This window comes from Physella acuta, unplaced genomic scaffold (assembly GCF_028476545.2).
Source record: "Physella acuta isolate Inbredline_101_S28 unplaced genomic scaffold, ASM2847654v3 ptg000486l, whole genome shotgun sequence".
Classification (NCBI taxonomy): Eukaryota; Metazoa; Mollusca; class Gastropoda; family Physidae; genus Physella; species Physella acuta.
Genome location: NW_026732005.1, coordinates 285,033 through 302,077, shown reverse-complemented (window position 1 = coordinate 302,077; position 17,045 = coordinate 285,033). Strand labels below are relative to the sequence as shown.

The following is a 17,045-nucleotide window of genomic DNA, read 5'->3' as shown; positions in this document are numbered from 1 at the left end:
TTTCACCGAGGCAGGTTGCAAAGTTGGTACATGCATGTTTAGGAATTGTTGGTAGCCGAGTTCATACTAGTGTCGGTGAAGCTTGGTTTTGAACTCGGAACATGCATGTTTTGAAATTGTTGGTAACCGAGTTCATACTAGGGACGGGGGTGTTTTCACCGAGGCAGGTTACAAAGTTCGTACATGCATCATTGGAAATGTTAGGGAGAGTTAAACTAAGGTCGGTGAAGTTTTCACCGAGGCAGGTTACAAAGTTGGTACATGGATGTTTAGGAATTGATGGCAGTCGAGTTCATACTAGGGTCGGGGAATTTTGTTAGCACTGAGGCAGGTTGGAACGATGGTACATGCATGTTTGGGAATTGTTGGTAGCCGAGTTCATACTAGTGTCGGTGAAGGTTGGTTTTGAACTCAGAACATGCATGTTTTGGAATTGTTGGTAGCCGAGTTCATACTAGTGTCGGTGAAGGTTGGTTTTGAACTCGGAACATCCATGTTTTGGAATTGTTGGTAGCCGAGTTCATACTAGTGTCGGTGAAGGTTGGTTTTGAACTCGGAACTTGCATGTTTTGGAATCGCTAGGTGTAGAGTCCATTCTAGGGTCGGTGAAGTTTTCACCGAGGGTGGTTTCAAAGTTAGTACAGGCATGTTTTGGAAGTGTTAGGGGCCGAGTTCATACTAGTGTCGGTGAAGGTTGGTTTTGAACTCGGAACATGCATATTTTGAAATTGTTGGTAACCGAGTTCATACTAGGGACGGGGGCGAGGGCGGCGGACAAAGTTGTCGATGTAGGTAGGGTGCAAGAGATATTCATCGAGGAGTGGTGTCTACAAGTTATGTATCCCAGTCTGTTGGAGTGGTTTCTAGGGGGTTGTGATATTAGTTGAATAAATATTTGTCTGTAGGATTGTCATACAGCCTTTGTCTGTCCAAGGTATAGTGTGGGTAGTAGTACGGTCTGTTTATCTAGCGGTTGGTATTGAGGTTAGTGTGATGACGCAAGGTTGGATGGGAGAAGGGGGAAGGGGTTGCGGACAAAGGGAAGGGGAAGGGCGAATAGTGATAAAAATAACTCACCCAGCCCCTTAATCAATAAAAATTATTGATTTGTACTTTAGAGTGATTAGATTGAATGATATGTATGCTAACGTCATATCATATTTAGTTTATACATCATTATTTTGGTGAAATTTAAATGTAGACATTTTAAACGGTGTGTCATTTGACACGACGTACTATAACGTTGTTGTTTTTTAAAACTTGAATTTTATAATCTTAAGCAAATTTACCACCACCTTACCACCACCTTACCACCTTACCACCACCTAAGGTGATCAAAAATTAAGCTGACAATGTAAGATATAGAAAAACAAAATACATTGAGTGGTAAAAATAAAATAAAAATGTCATTAGACGTAATGTAATATGTATAAGTAAACTTTCTTAAAAATTAAAGAAGTTCAAGTCAAAAAGAAGTTTGATGAAAACTGTAATACTAAAGTGAACATGGGAAGGTAATCTGCTGCAAGACTAAGATATATATTCGTCTTCCTTCTAGGTTCATTGTCTTTTTTGGTTGAGGTTAAACATCGCCCTGTTTTCAAAATCGCGATGTACGTCACGTTCTCTCCCCTCTTACTTAGTAATCGCTTCGTCTACCTATTGTTTACAACACGCTTACAAAGAAAAAATATCCCACCCCTCTACTTGAGACATAAAATAAAAAAGTATATTGTGACTTGTCGTCACAGGAAACAAAAACGGTGGCGTCTAATGTTGTTAACCCTTGTCTTCCTAAATTATTTTTTAACTTGTTAAAGAAATTGAATGTTTAGTTAATGATTCTGACGCGAATTTTTTCACAAGGGACGATACTCGTGGCTGTAAACAAGGCTGTTCTATTTTTAGAACAGTTGTCTTTCCTCTCGTTTCTCTATTAGGGAAGCCGTAAGGGGAAGACACGCGACACGTCTTTTAAAATGTAAACAAGCGTGCACGGGGTACACTTAAAATAAACCCCGCTGCGAAAATGACAATGGCATGGTGACACTTTTTGGAAAACACGCTTTCATGTAAATAAAATAAGAGTCGCTTTTGTTGTCGCCATGATAATGTATACCTATAAGTTCTCTCCGCCATTACCGACCTAGTATGAATTTCGCGCGCGCGCGCATGTGTGTGTGTGTGTGTGTGTGTGTGTGTGTGTGTGTGTGTGTGTGTTTGTGTGTGTGTTTGTGTGTGTGTGTGTGTGTATGTATATCTCAAAAAAGCGTATCATGTCAACACCTGGGCAACAAGTCATAGTCAAAAAAGGCCTAATTCATTACAGATCTATAGGAAATCCCTCTTTACATGTACTTACGTTAGGGGGAGTAAACTCATTTGAATAAAAAAACGTATTTAAATATATAGAGTTATAGAACCTTAACCCCGCATACCTACGTACCAACGCATCAAGTCGCCCTGTCGCCCATTAAAAAACACGAACCTACCGAGACTTCGTTTCGTCTCAAAACCTGACTTAACGGTGGTTGAAAGAAAATTCCGACCCTTAAATATATTTTTGTTTTCGCTGACCCTCGCTATAAGCGAATAGTTACAACCATTAATCTTTCATACATAGCAAGGGACGGTTCGCATGACATGTGGAAACAAAATTTTTTAATTTGATCAAAGAATGACCGGGCGTATGATATGTGAACATAGTTCATGTACAGCTGAAGTCTAATGAAAAAAGCCGAGAGCCGTGACTAATTACAGCACCAGCTGTCGCCACACTTAACGCGGAGAGGGACTTAATGGTTTCGATTAATTACCTGTTGTGATCGCTTCAGTGAGTCCGCTATTAAGCAACCACGGGGAGCGCCGGGGAGGGTCACGGGCGGATCGATAAGTACAAGCTGTCGCTAATAAGTAACAGCTGTGGTTAAATGGATGTTATACACAATGACACTTTCTAGTACACGCTAGTGTTAGTCTTTTATTTCAAACGGCGTACAACAAAGAAATTAAAAGCAAACTAATTAAAATGAATTTCAAACAAATAAATTGTACAAAGTAATTAAATTAAACAACAAGTATTATGGTAATTAAGGCGAAGTATAACAATATTTAATTAGGAGTGATGGCCCAGCGGCTGCGATCAATACATTCCCATTAAAACGGGCAGCGGTGAGAAAACTTCGCGGGCGGGTCGATACGTAACAGCTGTGGCTGATCGTTATCTTTAATGGATGTTATTCACAAAGTACACGGCTAGTGTTAGTCTTTTATTTAAAACATACATACATTCAAACAAACCAACAAATTAAACAACAAAGAAAAGAAATATATCAAAGTAATTAAAATCAATTAAAATTTAAAATTTAAATTTAAAAATTTAAAAAATTAAAATCAAATTACGTAACTAGTCAATAAAAAATTACACAATATGAACAAAGTAATTAAATTGAATTCAAACTAATTATAAAATAAAAATTAAAAATAAACAAAATAAAAATAATTAAAAAGTAAACAAATAATCAAATTACGTAACTCGTTAATAAAAATTACACAATATAAACAAAGTAATTAAATTAAACAACAAGTAAACAAACAAATTAAACAAACAAAACACAAACAAAGTAATTAAATTACGTAACTAATTAAAAAACTAATTAAAATTTAAAAAATAAATTAAAACTAATTAAAAACGCATTAAAATTACGTAACAAGGTCAGTGATGACGTCACAAAGTCACTAATTACGTCACAAAGTCACTAATTACGTCACAAGGGCAATGATTACGTCACAAGGTCACCAAAAGGTGACCTACTTCCCCACCACCTCCGCCAACACCAGTTGGCGTAGTATTTTACTATATGTCTTTGCGCCACCCCCACATCCTGCTCACCCACCCTCCCCATCCCGATGCGCCAGGCTGGGAGTATTTTACTATATCTCTTTGCGCCACCCGCGCATCCTGCTCCCGAGTATTTTCCTATATGTCATTGTTCCTCCCCATCCCCACCTCCGCCAAAAATAATACCCAAAAGGGACCTAATATACTACTACTAAATCTCAATGACTAGATCCACTTGTCTTATTTTTGCTGCAGTATTATGTGAGATGCTGTATAGATGCATAGCTTGGTTGAAGATGGCAGATGATGTAATATAATATGGTATAATTATTAAAGCGTTGAAAATAGAACCATTTTAGCTAACAAGATTAATGCCCATAGGCCAGTGATACATCAAAGGTCGAGGTCGCGGCAATGTTTCATAATCAACAGGATCATAACACAAGGAAATCTTGCACCAATCGTCGACAGGAAGAAATGAAACTGGAGATTGGAACATCAAAAGTTGTTTCATTTGTGGGGGTAAGTTGGTCTGTGAGAGACGCTCTTCTCGTTCTGGGCTTTCTCCCAACATTGTCGACACCGTTATAAAAGCAAGTTTGACTAGGGGCCAGGGTTCGGAAACAGCTGCGGTTATGACATTTAGTAGCTCAGGCTCAAGACGTGTGTTATATGCCCCAGTTGTTGATTGGTCAACCTGACGTAGTTGTCTGAGATCTTGTACAGTCATGTAGCAAGTAGCTAAAAGATATTTTATCAACTCCAAGTTGCCAAAGTGTATAGATAGCATCAAAGCTGTGAATGTATTTATTTCACTGGTAGGTTGTAGATTATATGAATGCTTTAATACTACCCCATTGCAAACATGCAATTGCAGAAGATAACACGAATCTTCAGGAAATATAAAACTAGACCCCATAGGATAAGACAAAAAAAAAACAAAATAAAAAAACTGTGCTTCGTGTAACAGTAATTTATGCTTTTGTAGCAGATAGCGATACTTGACATCAACTAGTGGATTCTGTCCAGATTTTAATAGGAGTTTTATTAAACTAATCTGGAATTTACTCTCATCTTCTAATAAGTGGTAAGTTAGTGCTGATCTATTGTCATCGTCTTCAATGTTAAGGTCAGCTCCATAGAACAAAAATGTACCTAAATGAAGTTGCGGATTGCCGCGCTTTACTAAATACATGAGAGCTGTTCTGCCTTTCTTGCCTGTCATGTTAAAGTCAGCTCCGTGTTCATTGAGGATTTGAAATATTTCGGCGTTATTGTACCCACTAGAATCACAAGCAGCTGCTGCCATCAATGGAGATATCCCAGAAGAAGACAAGACGTTAACGTTAGCTCCAGCTTTAAGTAACATTTTGACAATGGTGATCGCATTCAGAGCTGCAGCCAATACCAGAGGTGGCAGAGGTTCAGGAAAGTTTCCATCAATGACAGTGCCTTTATTTATCAAAACTTGAGCAACGTCTGCTTCGCTTCTGTATATCGCCAGGTGTAGAGCTTTGTCGCCGTTTTTATCCACCAAATTCACGTCAGCACCTGCGTCACACAACAGGAGAGCAATCTCCTTATTTCCAGCTAACATTAAAGGCGTGTGTCCCTCTTCCGTCTGTACGTTTACATTACATCCTGCTTGTAGCATATGCCGCACTACGTCTGTGCATGATTCAAATGCAGCGAAGTGCAACGCTGTGTAGCCTTCATCTGTGTGGACTTTGAGGTCAGGGTGACGAGACAACAATTTCAAAGCTGTCTGCTCGTTGCTGTTCTCTAACGCAACAATTAAAGCGGTTTTACCAGACAAAGTATTTAGACAAACTTGTGAACGTTTGTTATTGTGATCTAAATAATCAACTTGGTGTACTCGACTGTTGTACACCTGCTCGTGACCGTGAAATCTCTTCAGACGTTTGTTAGATCTTTCAAATAGCTCTGTCATTCTGGCGTTAATGGCATCTGCTGATTGTGGTTCACTTAAAAGTATATCCATAATCTCACTGCAACTACTTCTTGCTGCACAGTGTAGCACAGTTTCCCCAGTGTTGGCCGCTACCCTGACATCGCCACCTGCACCAAGTAAACGTTGAACTATTTGAACGTTGTCCGTCTCAGCAGCCAGATGTAAGGCCGTGTAGCCATCTTTGTCAGCAATGTTTACACGCGCATCTGGAGTGATAAGAGATTCTACCATTTTGGCCAAGTAATTGAGCCTTGAACGCATTTTCTTTGTCGATGTCATTAGACCTTTATAGTGGGAAATATCCAATGAACTTCCGCCAAAATCACCCAGTTCGTTTATTTTCTGCAGGTTAAGATACAAGCGGCAAGCAATAACTAAAGGCGTGTCATGGTTGTCATCAAGTAAATTTACATCAGCCCCTGCCTCAAGCAGCATGTGTGTAAATTCTAACTGTTCATATTCCACACTGTAATGTAAAGCTGTTTTCCTGTAGTTGTCACGTATGTTCACATCAAATTCGTGAGCCAGTAGTATCTTTAATATTTCTAACGATTTGTTAATTCTATTCTGTGTTAGTCGAGGTTGTAAAATTTTATCTGGAACATTAAAGCTATTAAACTCTTTCATCTTGGAGACGGCAACATGAAGACACGTCCTCCCATTCTTGTCAGTTTTGACAACGTCAGCTCCACGATGTAGGATGTTTTTGACAAGTTCCACATCGTCAAGTTCTACAGCCTTTGACAAACGTGGAAAGTCTCCTTCTGAACACGCATTAACATCGCCTTTTTGCAACAATCGTTCACATTCTCGTTTTCGTTTTCCTACTGACATTTTTTTTAAAGTTGACTGACGATCTTTACGACTGAAATCTGGTTTTGATTTTCCTTCCGCTGGTTCTCTAGAGGAGGCACCCTGTGAAATAGATGTGTCAAAGTTGTAAAGTCTGCCTTGTTATTCAAAGTAATATCTTCTCGATTCTGGTAGTCTACGACGATAATTTTGTCCTACAGGACTTGTGTTAATTTAAATCACACCTCCGTATAAATGTACTGGCCTCTACACACTTACAAGTATACACTACATTCAACAACCCGAAGAAAATGTAGTTTCGCATATTAAGTACTAATATGTAAACTTATAGTTTTGCCAATCAGCGCCATAAAATATGTAGGCTGTATAGTTCTGCACGCATTTAATTTTATTCTAGCAGAAACCCTAGAGTGTTTCACACATTTACATCTAGATTCTATAAGCTAGACTCTAGCAATAGTAGAACCTCGAGATTGAGATCTAGAATAGATTTTAAGCACTATTCTAGACTCTATGTGTGTGTAATCTCAACTCAAATGTAAAAAAAAATATTTAAAATTCAAATTGATGTTGAAATACGTCTGATGCCATCAGATTGTTACGTGAATGAAATACTCACTCAGTTGTATTCAACGGACCAAAACACTATACACAGATTGGCCATACTGAGTACACCTTTATTCAAAACAATAACTATCTGACGGAAGTTTGTTTACAACATGAAATTAATGCGTACTGTCATGGCTATTCTTGTTTTTTTACCCTTATTTTGATGACATCATCAGTGAATTTTTCTTTACGAATAGTTTGCGCACTGCTGTTAAATGAAAAATGCGCTCTGAATAATCATTAGCCAGGACACAAATACACCTAGCTTTATCTGCGTATTTAGTTATCTCAATACTTTTCTTGTTCATCAGTCCATTTATCCGGCGCTTTTTTTCGCTATTCACTTATGTTTACGCTTAATTTGATGACATCATAATTCAGTTTTTGCGGAAAATATTTTAAGCTTCTCATGGACCCATTAAATATTTTTTAAATCCTGTACGATGTTATTAAAATAAATATGGTTATAAAAAATGTGACTGTTTGATTTTTGCACTAGTAGGTAACCACCATACCACGGACGGCAATAGTAGGCAAACACCATACCACGGACGGCAATAGTAGGCAAACACCATACCACGAATGGCAATAGTAGGTAACCACCATACCACGGACGGCAATAGTAGGCAAACACCATACCACGGACGGCAATAGTAGACAAACACCATACCACGAATGGCAATAGTAGGCAAAACCCCTACCACAGCTATTGACTGAAGGCTGAACAAAATCCAGACAGATACGTAACCTCATGCGTGTAATAGTGATTTGAAAAAACCAATAATTCTAGGGGGGAGGGGTTATTACTTTGAATATATGCAAACTGGCGTAAGTATTGCTTAACGTGGAAAGTTAATTATCTTATTAACAATGAAAATAAAACTCTTCGACTAACGTATTTTGTCTGCACAGTAATGTTTTTTTTCTGTTTTATTAATTTGTAATGTATTTAATACGATTTTATTCACAGCTTTTATTTCTTTTGCTTTACAAATCGCCGGAACAAACTCAAACCCGGGATGACAGAAATGATTTTTAAAAATCTCGATTGTTTGCGTTAATCTGAAAAGATATTCAAGAATGTGTTCTTGAGGTCACGTTGATATTAAAATGTATTATTTTATAATAACAAGCTTTCAAATGCATTGAAAATAAGAAAATATAACTTTATTTTTCTTTAATTAAAAGCATTTACTAAAAAGACATTTTTTTTCAGTGCATTAGTTAAAAGCTTATTATTATAAAGGTTTGTAATATTTGTTTTATTTAAATGTAGTTTAAGTTTCCTATTATTTCTCAATAAAAAAAACTAACTTCCTTTTCCGCCCCCCCCCCCCCCCCCCTGCAAATTTTTTAAAGAAATATGTTCAGTTGATTCGAAAATTTGTCATTTTGATTTTCCATTGTCAAGGATTTTTTTATTTTTTTTATTTTGCAATGTGGTGGGAATACAATAAATTTCCCTTTTTAGAGACTCGTGTTACTTTTTTTAATCCAGTAGGCCTATACACAAGAACAAAAATTGTCAATGAGACTTAGTCAAACAATTTGGATCTAAAGATCTATAATCGCGCCATCAAATGCTTTGTCAACTTATACCGCAAAAACTTCTTGTTATAAGCGACTCCTTTAATAAACCTGATGTTTTCATGGAGGAAAGATTTGTCTTAATATCAACTTACCCTAGCATTTTTTTTTAAATTATAGCTTTATAAGTTATAAATGTAATGAGAGGAAAAAGTATGAACTTATCGTTGAAATACAAATAAATATAAGACATGCATTATACTTTTGTTTAACAAGATGTTGCATTGGATTTTTACTATCGAGAACTCGGTAGTTTTAAAGTTTGTTTTGAGGAACTTTAAGAGTGAGTACTAGATCTATATGAAAATCGTGGAATAAATTTAGAGTTTTATTTTGATCTTACTGCACCAAAATGTGTTTTAACGACGGAGGTCAAAGGGCGGTGAATGAGATTTACAAAGCTGCTCAGACTGGTGCAGAGATGAATAAATACCTCATTAATAGAATGACCAACAGTGGAGACACAGCCCTAATGTTGGCTATAGAATAAATACCTCATTAATAGAATGACCAACAGTGGAGACACAGCCCTAATGTTGGCTATAGAATAAATACCTCATTAATAGAATGACCAACAGTGGAGACACAGCCCTAATGTTGGCTATAGAATAAATACCTCATTAATAGAATGACCAACAGTGGAGACACAGCCCTAATGTTGGCTATAGAATAAATACCTCATTAATAGAATGACCAACAGTGGAGACACAGCCCTAATGTTGGCTATAGAATAAATACCTCATTAATAGAATGACCAACAGTGGAGACACAGCCCTAATGTTGGCTATAGAATAAATACCTCATTAATAGAATGACCAACAGTGGAGACACAGCCCTAATTTTGGCTATAGAACGAGCAAATCTCCAAGTTTTTAGAGCTCTGGTTAAAGCTGGCGCTGATGTGAATGTCAGCAGATCATTAATGGCCGATATACAGCTTTGTCGCTTGCTGTCGACAAGGGGCACACAACTGATGTACTAGAACTGCATCAACGTGGCGCTTTCCTGTCTTGTCAAAACGGGATTCAGGCTTTAGAAATCGCACAACATTTTGGTTTCTTGGATGCTGTTGTGGAGGGTGAAGAATTTCTTATCGGCAAAAACAAAGCTGAAGCCATGGAATTTAAAAATGGTGTTTCTATAGCTTTCATAGAAAATCGTATTGATCTATTAATGAAGTTGGTGAAATATGGGAGTTACATCTCGTTACTGCATAACTCTGCCTGCTTGCGAAATCTATGTAATCATATTAAACTTTTGAAAAAAAAAATTTAAAAATGGCACGCGATAAAATTATTATTACGTTTGTAAAAAAAAAAACACAAGGGGCGGGTTTTTTTTTTTCGTGTTTGAGTGTTTGGCCTTTAAAGAAAAACCCACTCAACGTTTCGCTTTTAATCGTCACAATGGACACATCTCTAATTTCCAGACTCGATTATATTTAGAATTTGATATCGATACTTCAAAAATGAAGGTGAAACAATGTGACGATACTTTACTTACCCAAATGTCAACACGTCCCTTGCTGACCATATGTGGTCAAAATATAAAGCGGTCAAGTACAATTACAACTTGCATTAATGTTTATATACTTTTTATAGAAATAAGTTTAATGCACAATCACGCTGTTATTTAGACTAAAACTGTCATATAATTGAACGCTTTGGTGTATAGATAGATCTAGCATGTCTTGACATTTTTCTCTTTACTCTTTGTGTGGTGTAGGTCCTGATCCATTCTCTTCCCAGTTACCCGATCCTTGGCTGTGGTGTGGTCTCGCTAGACAACCTTACGGTTTTAAATTATTCCAGAAAATTCTTTCTCCAGGCCTGTCTAGAGCACCTTTCCCTACTCCACCCGTGGGGGTTCCACTCAAGCCCCAGACTTTATAAATGTTATGATGGTGTCTTCGCCCAATCCAGCGCCACTTTCATTGTCTCGTCTTCGCTGCCCAAGACAATTTTTTACTTCTCCTCATGTTTGTGTAAAGAACTCTGTGTCCTACCTTCTTAATCCCAGTATCTTCAAAGACTGCTGTTTGTAAAGATCCATGTCCTATTTGTGCTCATCTTGGAGACTACAGTTTTATGCTCCAAACATTAAGATCGCCTTCACGTGTAATTACAGTAGCCTAATCTTTAATGTTGTAGAGTTGGCGGTAGTTTTCCATACAAGCCACAGAACAGTGAAGAAGTAACGGGTATCTTAATTCATGCACGTCCTACCTCTCATCTGTGACACCCGATTGGCTGATCTTGTTGCCATGGTAAACAAACTCCTCCACAATCTTTCTTCTATTGTTATTGGATCCTGTTGGCTATAGTTATTTAATAATGATTATTGTTAGTTATTGTAGGACATTGCCTGGTTAATGTTTTTTTTTTTGCCGCTGTTACTTTAATTATTTATTTATTTTTTGTTGCTCTAACGCATTACCTTCAGCCTGCGTGTGCTGTACCGTATGTGAGAGGGGAGAACAATTTTCTAACATGTGTTTATTTACATAAAGTTGCCAAGTATGTTTTACATTGTGTTCAACCATTAATTTTTTTTTTTTAATTTTTTTTTTTTTGTAAAAAACGTGTATTGTTTATTTTGATTGACAACTGATTTGGCCAATCTTTCAACAGTATGAACAAATAACATTTTGTTTCAAATAATTACTTTTGCATTTTTTTTTAAGGAATTCAAATGTTCTTATATACCGATTAATATGTTAGAGATTAGCGAAAAGATTAGCGAATAGTGGATATAAAATGGTGTTTGATGACAGTGAGACGAGACACTCCAGATGTAGATTATGGCATGATGATGATCAAAGTCCAGTCGTTAACATTGATGGGTGGATAGTTGCTGTGACGGCTATTAAAGGGGACTGGTGATGGTTGTGTTGTGCAACTCATGATTTACAAGTGGCAGTTAAACTCGAGGAAATGGTATTGACCTATAATGAACTACGTGAAAGTGTAAGTGACAGGTACCAAAATCGTAGAGATGTGGACAAGCTGACCATTATAGCGTCACATCCTCATGGCTGTTGTAAACAGGTCTCTGTAGGTCACTGGGTACACAGGGAGGAGATGGACAACATGTACAGGTACTCGTACACAACATGTACCTGTCCAGGTAGCAGCGGGGCTCAGGTATACAGACTGGGGTGTAGGTGGTCTCTTCATCCACACAGTGGAGGAAGGTTTAATGGATTGAACAGTGGCTTGTGGGGGGACTGAAATGTGCAGTAGTGTGGGGGGGGGGGGGCTGGAATGTAAAGTTGTGTGTGTGTGGCGACTGAAATGTGTAGTTATGTGTGGGTTTGTAGACTAAAATGAGCAGTTATGTGTGTGGAGATAGAAATGTGCAGTTATGTGTGAGGTGTTTTTTTGGGGGGGGGGGGGGGCTGAAATGTGCAGTTGTGTGGGGGGGGGGCTGAAATGTGTAGTTATGTGTGGGTTTGTGTGTTGACTGAAATTGTCAGTTGTCTGTTAAAAACTGGTGATTAAAATTAATTGTTAACCTTTGTATATTATCATATTGCAAAATCCCAATAGAATCCTAACATCTACACATCAGACAAACATTACAATAAGTGACCAACAAGACAACAGTAACACAGCAACAGGCTAAACATTGAACACAATTGCAACTAGAGTCGTAATCATTTTATATGTAACAATGCTATAGTATACCAATGAAAACCGTTTTAGAATTCTTATCATTTTTAATTAAGAGAAGCTTATATAAACATTCTAGCTCAACTTTCTGCCTTCAACAAGTTAGATGTCAAACATAATTATGTCTGGTGATTGTAAATAAAATGTATGGTTAAAAGTACAAAGATGTTGTGTATTTGAAGTCAGTGTTTTTGTGTTGCAGTGTTGTATTGCATAAGTGGATCTAGTGATTAGCATAGACAAATTTACAAATGAATAATAAAAAACATGAATGCCTTATAAAAAGTTATATATTTTGCTTATTTGTAGAATTTTTGCATTTTATATAAGTTGTTTTGTTCTTAACTTTTGTAATTTATTTTTGTAACTATAATGGTGACCCAGCCCTACTCCCCCCCTCCCCCGATGTATTTATATATTATCTACATCCTCCCTAGACAAAAACAAAACCAACAAAATCTCAATGACTAGATCCACGTGTCTTAATTTTGCTGCAGGATTATGTGAGATGGTGTATACATGCATAGCTTGGTTGAAGATGGCAGATGATGTAATATAATATGGTATAAAGCGATGAAAATAGAACCATTTTAGCTAACAAGATTAATGCCCATAGGCCAGTGATACATCAAAGGTCGAGGTCGTTGCAATGTTTCATAATCAACAGGATCATAACACAAGGAAATCTTGCTCCAATCACTGACAGGAAGAAATGAAACTGGAGATTGGAACATCAAAAATTGTTTGAGTTTAGGTGGTAAGTTGATCTGTGAGAGACGCTCCTCTCTCTCTGGGCTTTCTCCCAACATCGTCGACACCGTTATAAAAGCAAGTTTGACCAGGGGCCAGGGTTCGGAAATCGCTTCGAATATGACATTTTTTAGCTCATATCTAGCGTATAGGTACCATTCTGATTGGTCAAACTGGCGTAGTCCTCTGAGATCGTGTACCGTCAAGTAGCAAGTTGCTAGAAGATATTTTATCACGTCAAGGTTTTGATACCTTAGAGATAACATCATAGCTGTCATCTTCTCTATTTCTCCATTGTTTTTTACACGATATAAACCTTTTAATACAACACCGTTACACACCAGCATTCGAAGGTAATTATATAAACGGTTGAAGACAATGAGCTCAAGTATTTGCATAGGTTTAATTTTATCTCTATTCCAGGCCGGGCGTTCGTATCTCAATACAACCTTACCCACCAGGTAGCGATACTCTGATCCAACCACAGGATTAGCTCCAGCATTTAGCAACAGTTCTGAATACCACAACTGCTGATGTGTGTGCGATAAACAGTAGACTAAGGCTGATTTGTTGTCTCTGTCTGTGACGTCAAGGTCGGCTCCAAACGATACAAGTGTTTCTAAATGAGCCAGAATATCGCCGTGTTTTACTAAATACATGAGAGCTGTTCTGCCTTTCTTGCCTGTCATGTTAAAGTCAGCTCCGTGTTCATGGAGGATTTGAAATATTTCGTGATTATTGTACCCACCGGAAATACAAGCTGCTGCTGCCATCAATGGAGATATCCCAGAAGAAGACAAGACGTTAACGTGAGCTCCAGCTTGAAGTAACATCTGGACAATGGCGATCTCATTCAGAGCTGCAGCCAATACCAGAGGCGGCAGAGGTTCAGGAAAGTTTCCATCAATAACAGCGCCTTTGTTTATCAAAATTTGAGCAACGTCTGCTTCGCTTCTGTATATCGCCATGTGTAAAGCTTTGTCGCCGTTTTTATCCACCAAATTCACGTCAGCACCTGCGTCACACAACATGAGAGAAATCTCTTTATTTTCAGCTAACATTAAAGGCGTGTGTCCTTCTTCTGTCTGTACGTTTACATTACATCCTGCGTGTAGCATATGCCGCACTACGTCTGTGCATGACTCAAATGCAGCGAAGTGCAACGCTGTGTAGCCTTCATCTGTGTGGACATTGAGGTCAGGGTGACGAGACAACAATTTCAAAGCTGTCTGCTCGTTGCTGTTCTCTATGGCAACCATTAAAGCGGTTTTACCAGACAAAGTATTCAGACAAACTTGTGAACGTCTGTCATTGCGATCTAAAAAATAAATTTTCTCTTCCGGACTGTGACCCAAACGTTCATGGACATGGTGCCTCTTCAGACGTTTGCTGGATTTTTTATGTAACGTTGTCATTCTTGCGTTAATGACATCTGAAATGTGAGGATCATTTAAAAGAATATCCATAATATCACAGGAGCCTTTTTTCGCTGCAAGATGCAGAACTGCTACTTTGTTGTTCGCTGCAACTCTGACATCGCCACCTGCAGCAAGCAAACGTTCAACTAGATCAACGTTGTCTGTCTGGTCAACAAAATGTAAGGCCGTGTAGCCATCTTTGTCAGCAATGCTCACACGGGTAGCTGGAGTGATGAGAGAGGCTACTATTTTGGCCGAATATTCGAGCCTAGACCCTAACCTAACTATTGATTTGACTATACCTCTATAGACAGATATGTCTTCTCTACTGGCACCAGACTTCATGTTATGGATGTTGAGATATAAACGAGACGCGATTATTAAAGGCGTTTCGTGGTTGTCATCAAGTAAATTAACATCAGCTCCTGCCTCAAGCAGCATGTTAGTAAATTCTAACTGTTCATATTCCACACTGTAATGTAAAGCTGTTTTCCTGTAGTTGTCACGTATGTTCACATCAAGTTCGTGAGCCAGTAGTATCTCTAATATTTCTAGCGATTTGTTAATTCTATTATGTGTTAGCCGAGGCTGTAAAATTTTATCAGGAATTCCGAAGCTATTAAACTCTTTCATCTTGGAGACGGCAACATGAAGACACGTCCTCCCATTCTTGTCAGTTTTGTTTACGTCAGCTCCACTTTGTAGGATGTTTTTGACAAGTTCCACATCGTCAAGTTCTACAGCCTTTGACAAACGTGGGACGTCTCCTGAACACGCATTAACATCGCCTTTTTGCAACAATCGTTCACATTCTCGTTTTCGTTTTCCTACTGACATTTTTTAAAGTTCACTGACGATCTTTACAACTGGTTAAAATCTGGTTTTGATTTTCCTTCCGCTTGTTCTCTAGAGGAGACACCCTGTGAAATAGACGTTGGGGGGGGGGGGGGTCCGTGGTTGAAATAGGAGGATGTTACATGATGTGTGGGGTGGGTCAACAGGGTGAGGGTTGAATACGGCTGTTAGCTTGTGGTGGGAATAGGGGGAGGAACATGGTGTGAGGGGTGGGAATAGGAGGAGGTACATGGTGTGAGGGGTGGGGGTCAGTCACCATGGGGAATTGGCTGGGTTTGTTGTATCGATGATATGGGGAGGGGGTTGATCAATGTTGAGGGAGAAGGGGGTTTGGTTTGTGGTGGGATGGGTTACATTTATGCTGGTCTCCGACGATAACACTTTTGTCCTAATGGACTTGTATTAATTTAAATCACACCTGCATATACAAACACTGGTCTCTACATACTTACAAGTAAACCCTACATTCAACCACCCGAAGAAAATGTAGTTTCACATATCTTGTACTAAAATGTAAATTTATAGTTTTACCAATCAGCGCCATAAAATATGTAGGCTATATAGTACTGCACACATTTAATTCTTTTCTAGTAGAAACCTTAAGAGTATTTCACACATTTACATCTAGAATCTAGTCTCTAGACTAGACTCTAGACTCTAGACTCTAGACTCTAGACTCTAGACTCTAGACTCTAGACTCTAGACTCTAGACTCTAGACTCTAGACTCTAGACTCTAGACTCTAGACTCTAGACTCTAGACTCTAGACTCTAGACTCTAGACTCTAGACTATAGACTCTAGAATCTAGAATCTAGAATCTAGAATCTAGAATCTAGACTCTAGACTCTAGACTCTAGAATCTAGACTCTAGACTCTAGACTCTAGAATCTAGCAATAGTAGAAGCTCGAGATAAAGATGTAGATAAAAAAATTAAATACTTAAAATACAATTTGATGTTGAAATACGTCTGATGCCATCAGATTGTTACGTGAATGAAATACTCACTCAGTTGTATTCAACGGACCAAAACATTATACACAGATTGGCCTTACTGAGTACACCTTCATTCAAAACAATAAAATCTGACGGAAGTTTGTTTACAACATGAAATAAATGCGTACTGTCATGGCATTTCTTGTTTTTTACGCTCATTTTGATGACATCATCAGTGCATTTTTTTACCCATTGCAAAAGAAATAGCGGAAAATATTATACGCTTTCAATTAGACACAGCGACGCACCAACAATTTGCGCACTGCTATTAAATAAAAAACGCTCTGTGAATAATCATAAGCCAGGAAACAAATACACCAAGCTTTATCTGCCTGCTTAAAAAATCTGTTATCATAATAAACTTTTGAAAAATAAAATTTAAAAATTGCAAGAAATAAAATTTAAAATACATTTGTAAAAAACAAAACACAAAGGGCGAGTTGTTTTTTTTCCGTGTTTGAGTGTTTGAGTGTTTGAGTGTTTGAGTGTTTGAGTGTTTGAGTGTTTGAGTGTTTGAGTGTTTGAGTGTTTGAGT

General features: G+C 38.0%; 2 protein-coding genes across 3 annotated transcripts; both read right to left on the bottom strand.

Annotated features, from left to right (window-relative positions):
• Positions 1–4,079: 4,079 nt before the first annotated feature.
• LOC131944252 (putative ankyrin repeat protein RF_0381) lies at positions 4,080–6,451 on the bottom strand. Its single transcript, XM_059304791.1, has one exon. The coding sequence runs from the start codon at positions 6,438–6,440 to the stop codon at positions 4,197–4,199; it is 2,244 nt and encodes a 747-aa protein (XP_059160774.1). The 5' UTR covers positions 6,441–6,451; the 3' UTR covers positions 4,080–4,196.
• A 6,062-nt stretch (positions 6,452–12,513) lies between these two features.
• Positions 12,514–16,596, bottom strand: LOC131944206 (ankyrin-3-like). 2 transcript variants are annotated; one of them, XM_059304739.1, is made up of 2 exons: positions 16,523–16,596; positions 12,514–15,581 (listed from the first exon to the last, which is right to left on the bottom strand). In XM_059304739.1, the coding sequence occupies exon 2, from the start codon at positions 15,496–15,498 to the stop codon at positions 13,084–13,086; it is 2,415 nt and encodes an 804-aa protein (XP_059160722.1). In that variant the 5' UTR covers positions 15,499–15,581; positions 16,523–16,596; the 3' UTR covers positions 12,514–13,083. The 2 variants fall into 2 exon arrangements, with proteins under 2 accessions (XP_059160722.1, XP_059160723.1); XM_059304740.1 differs by lacking the exon at positions 16,523–16,596 and adding an exon at positions 16,456–16,521.
• Positions 16,597–17,045: the final 449 nt, after the last annotated feature.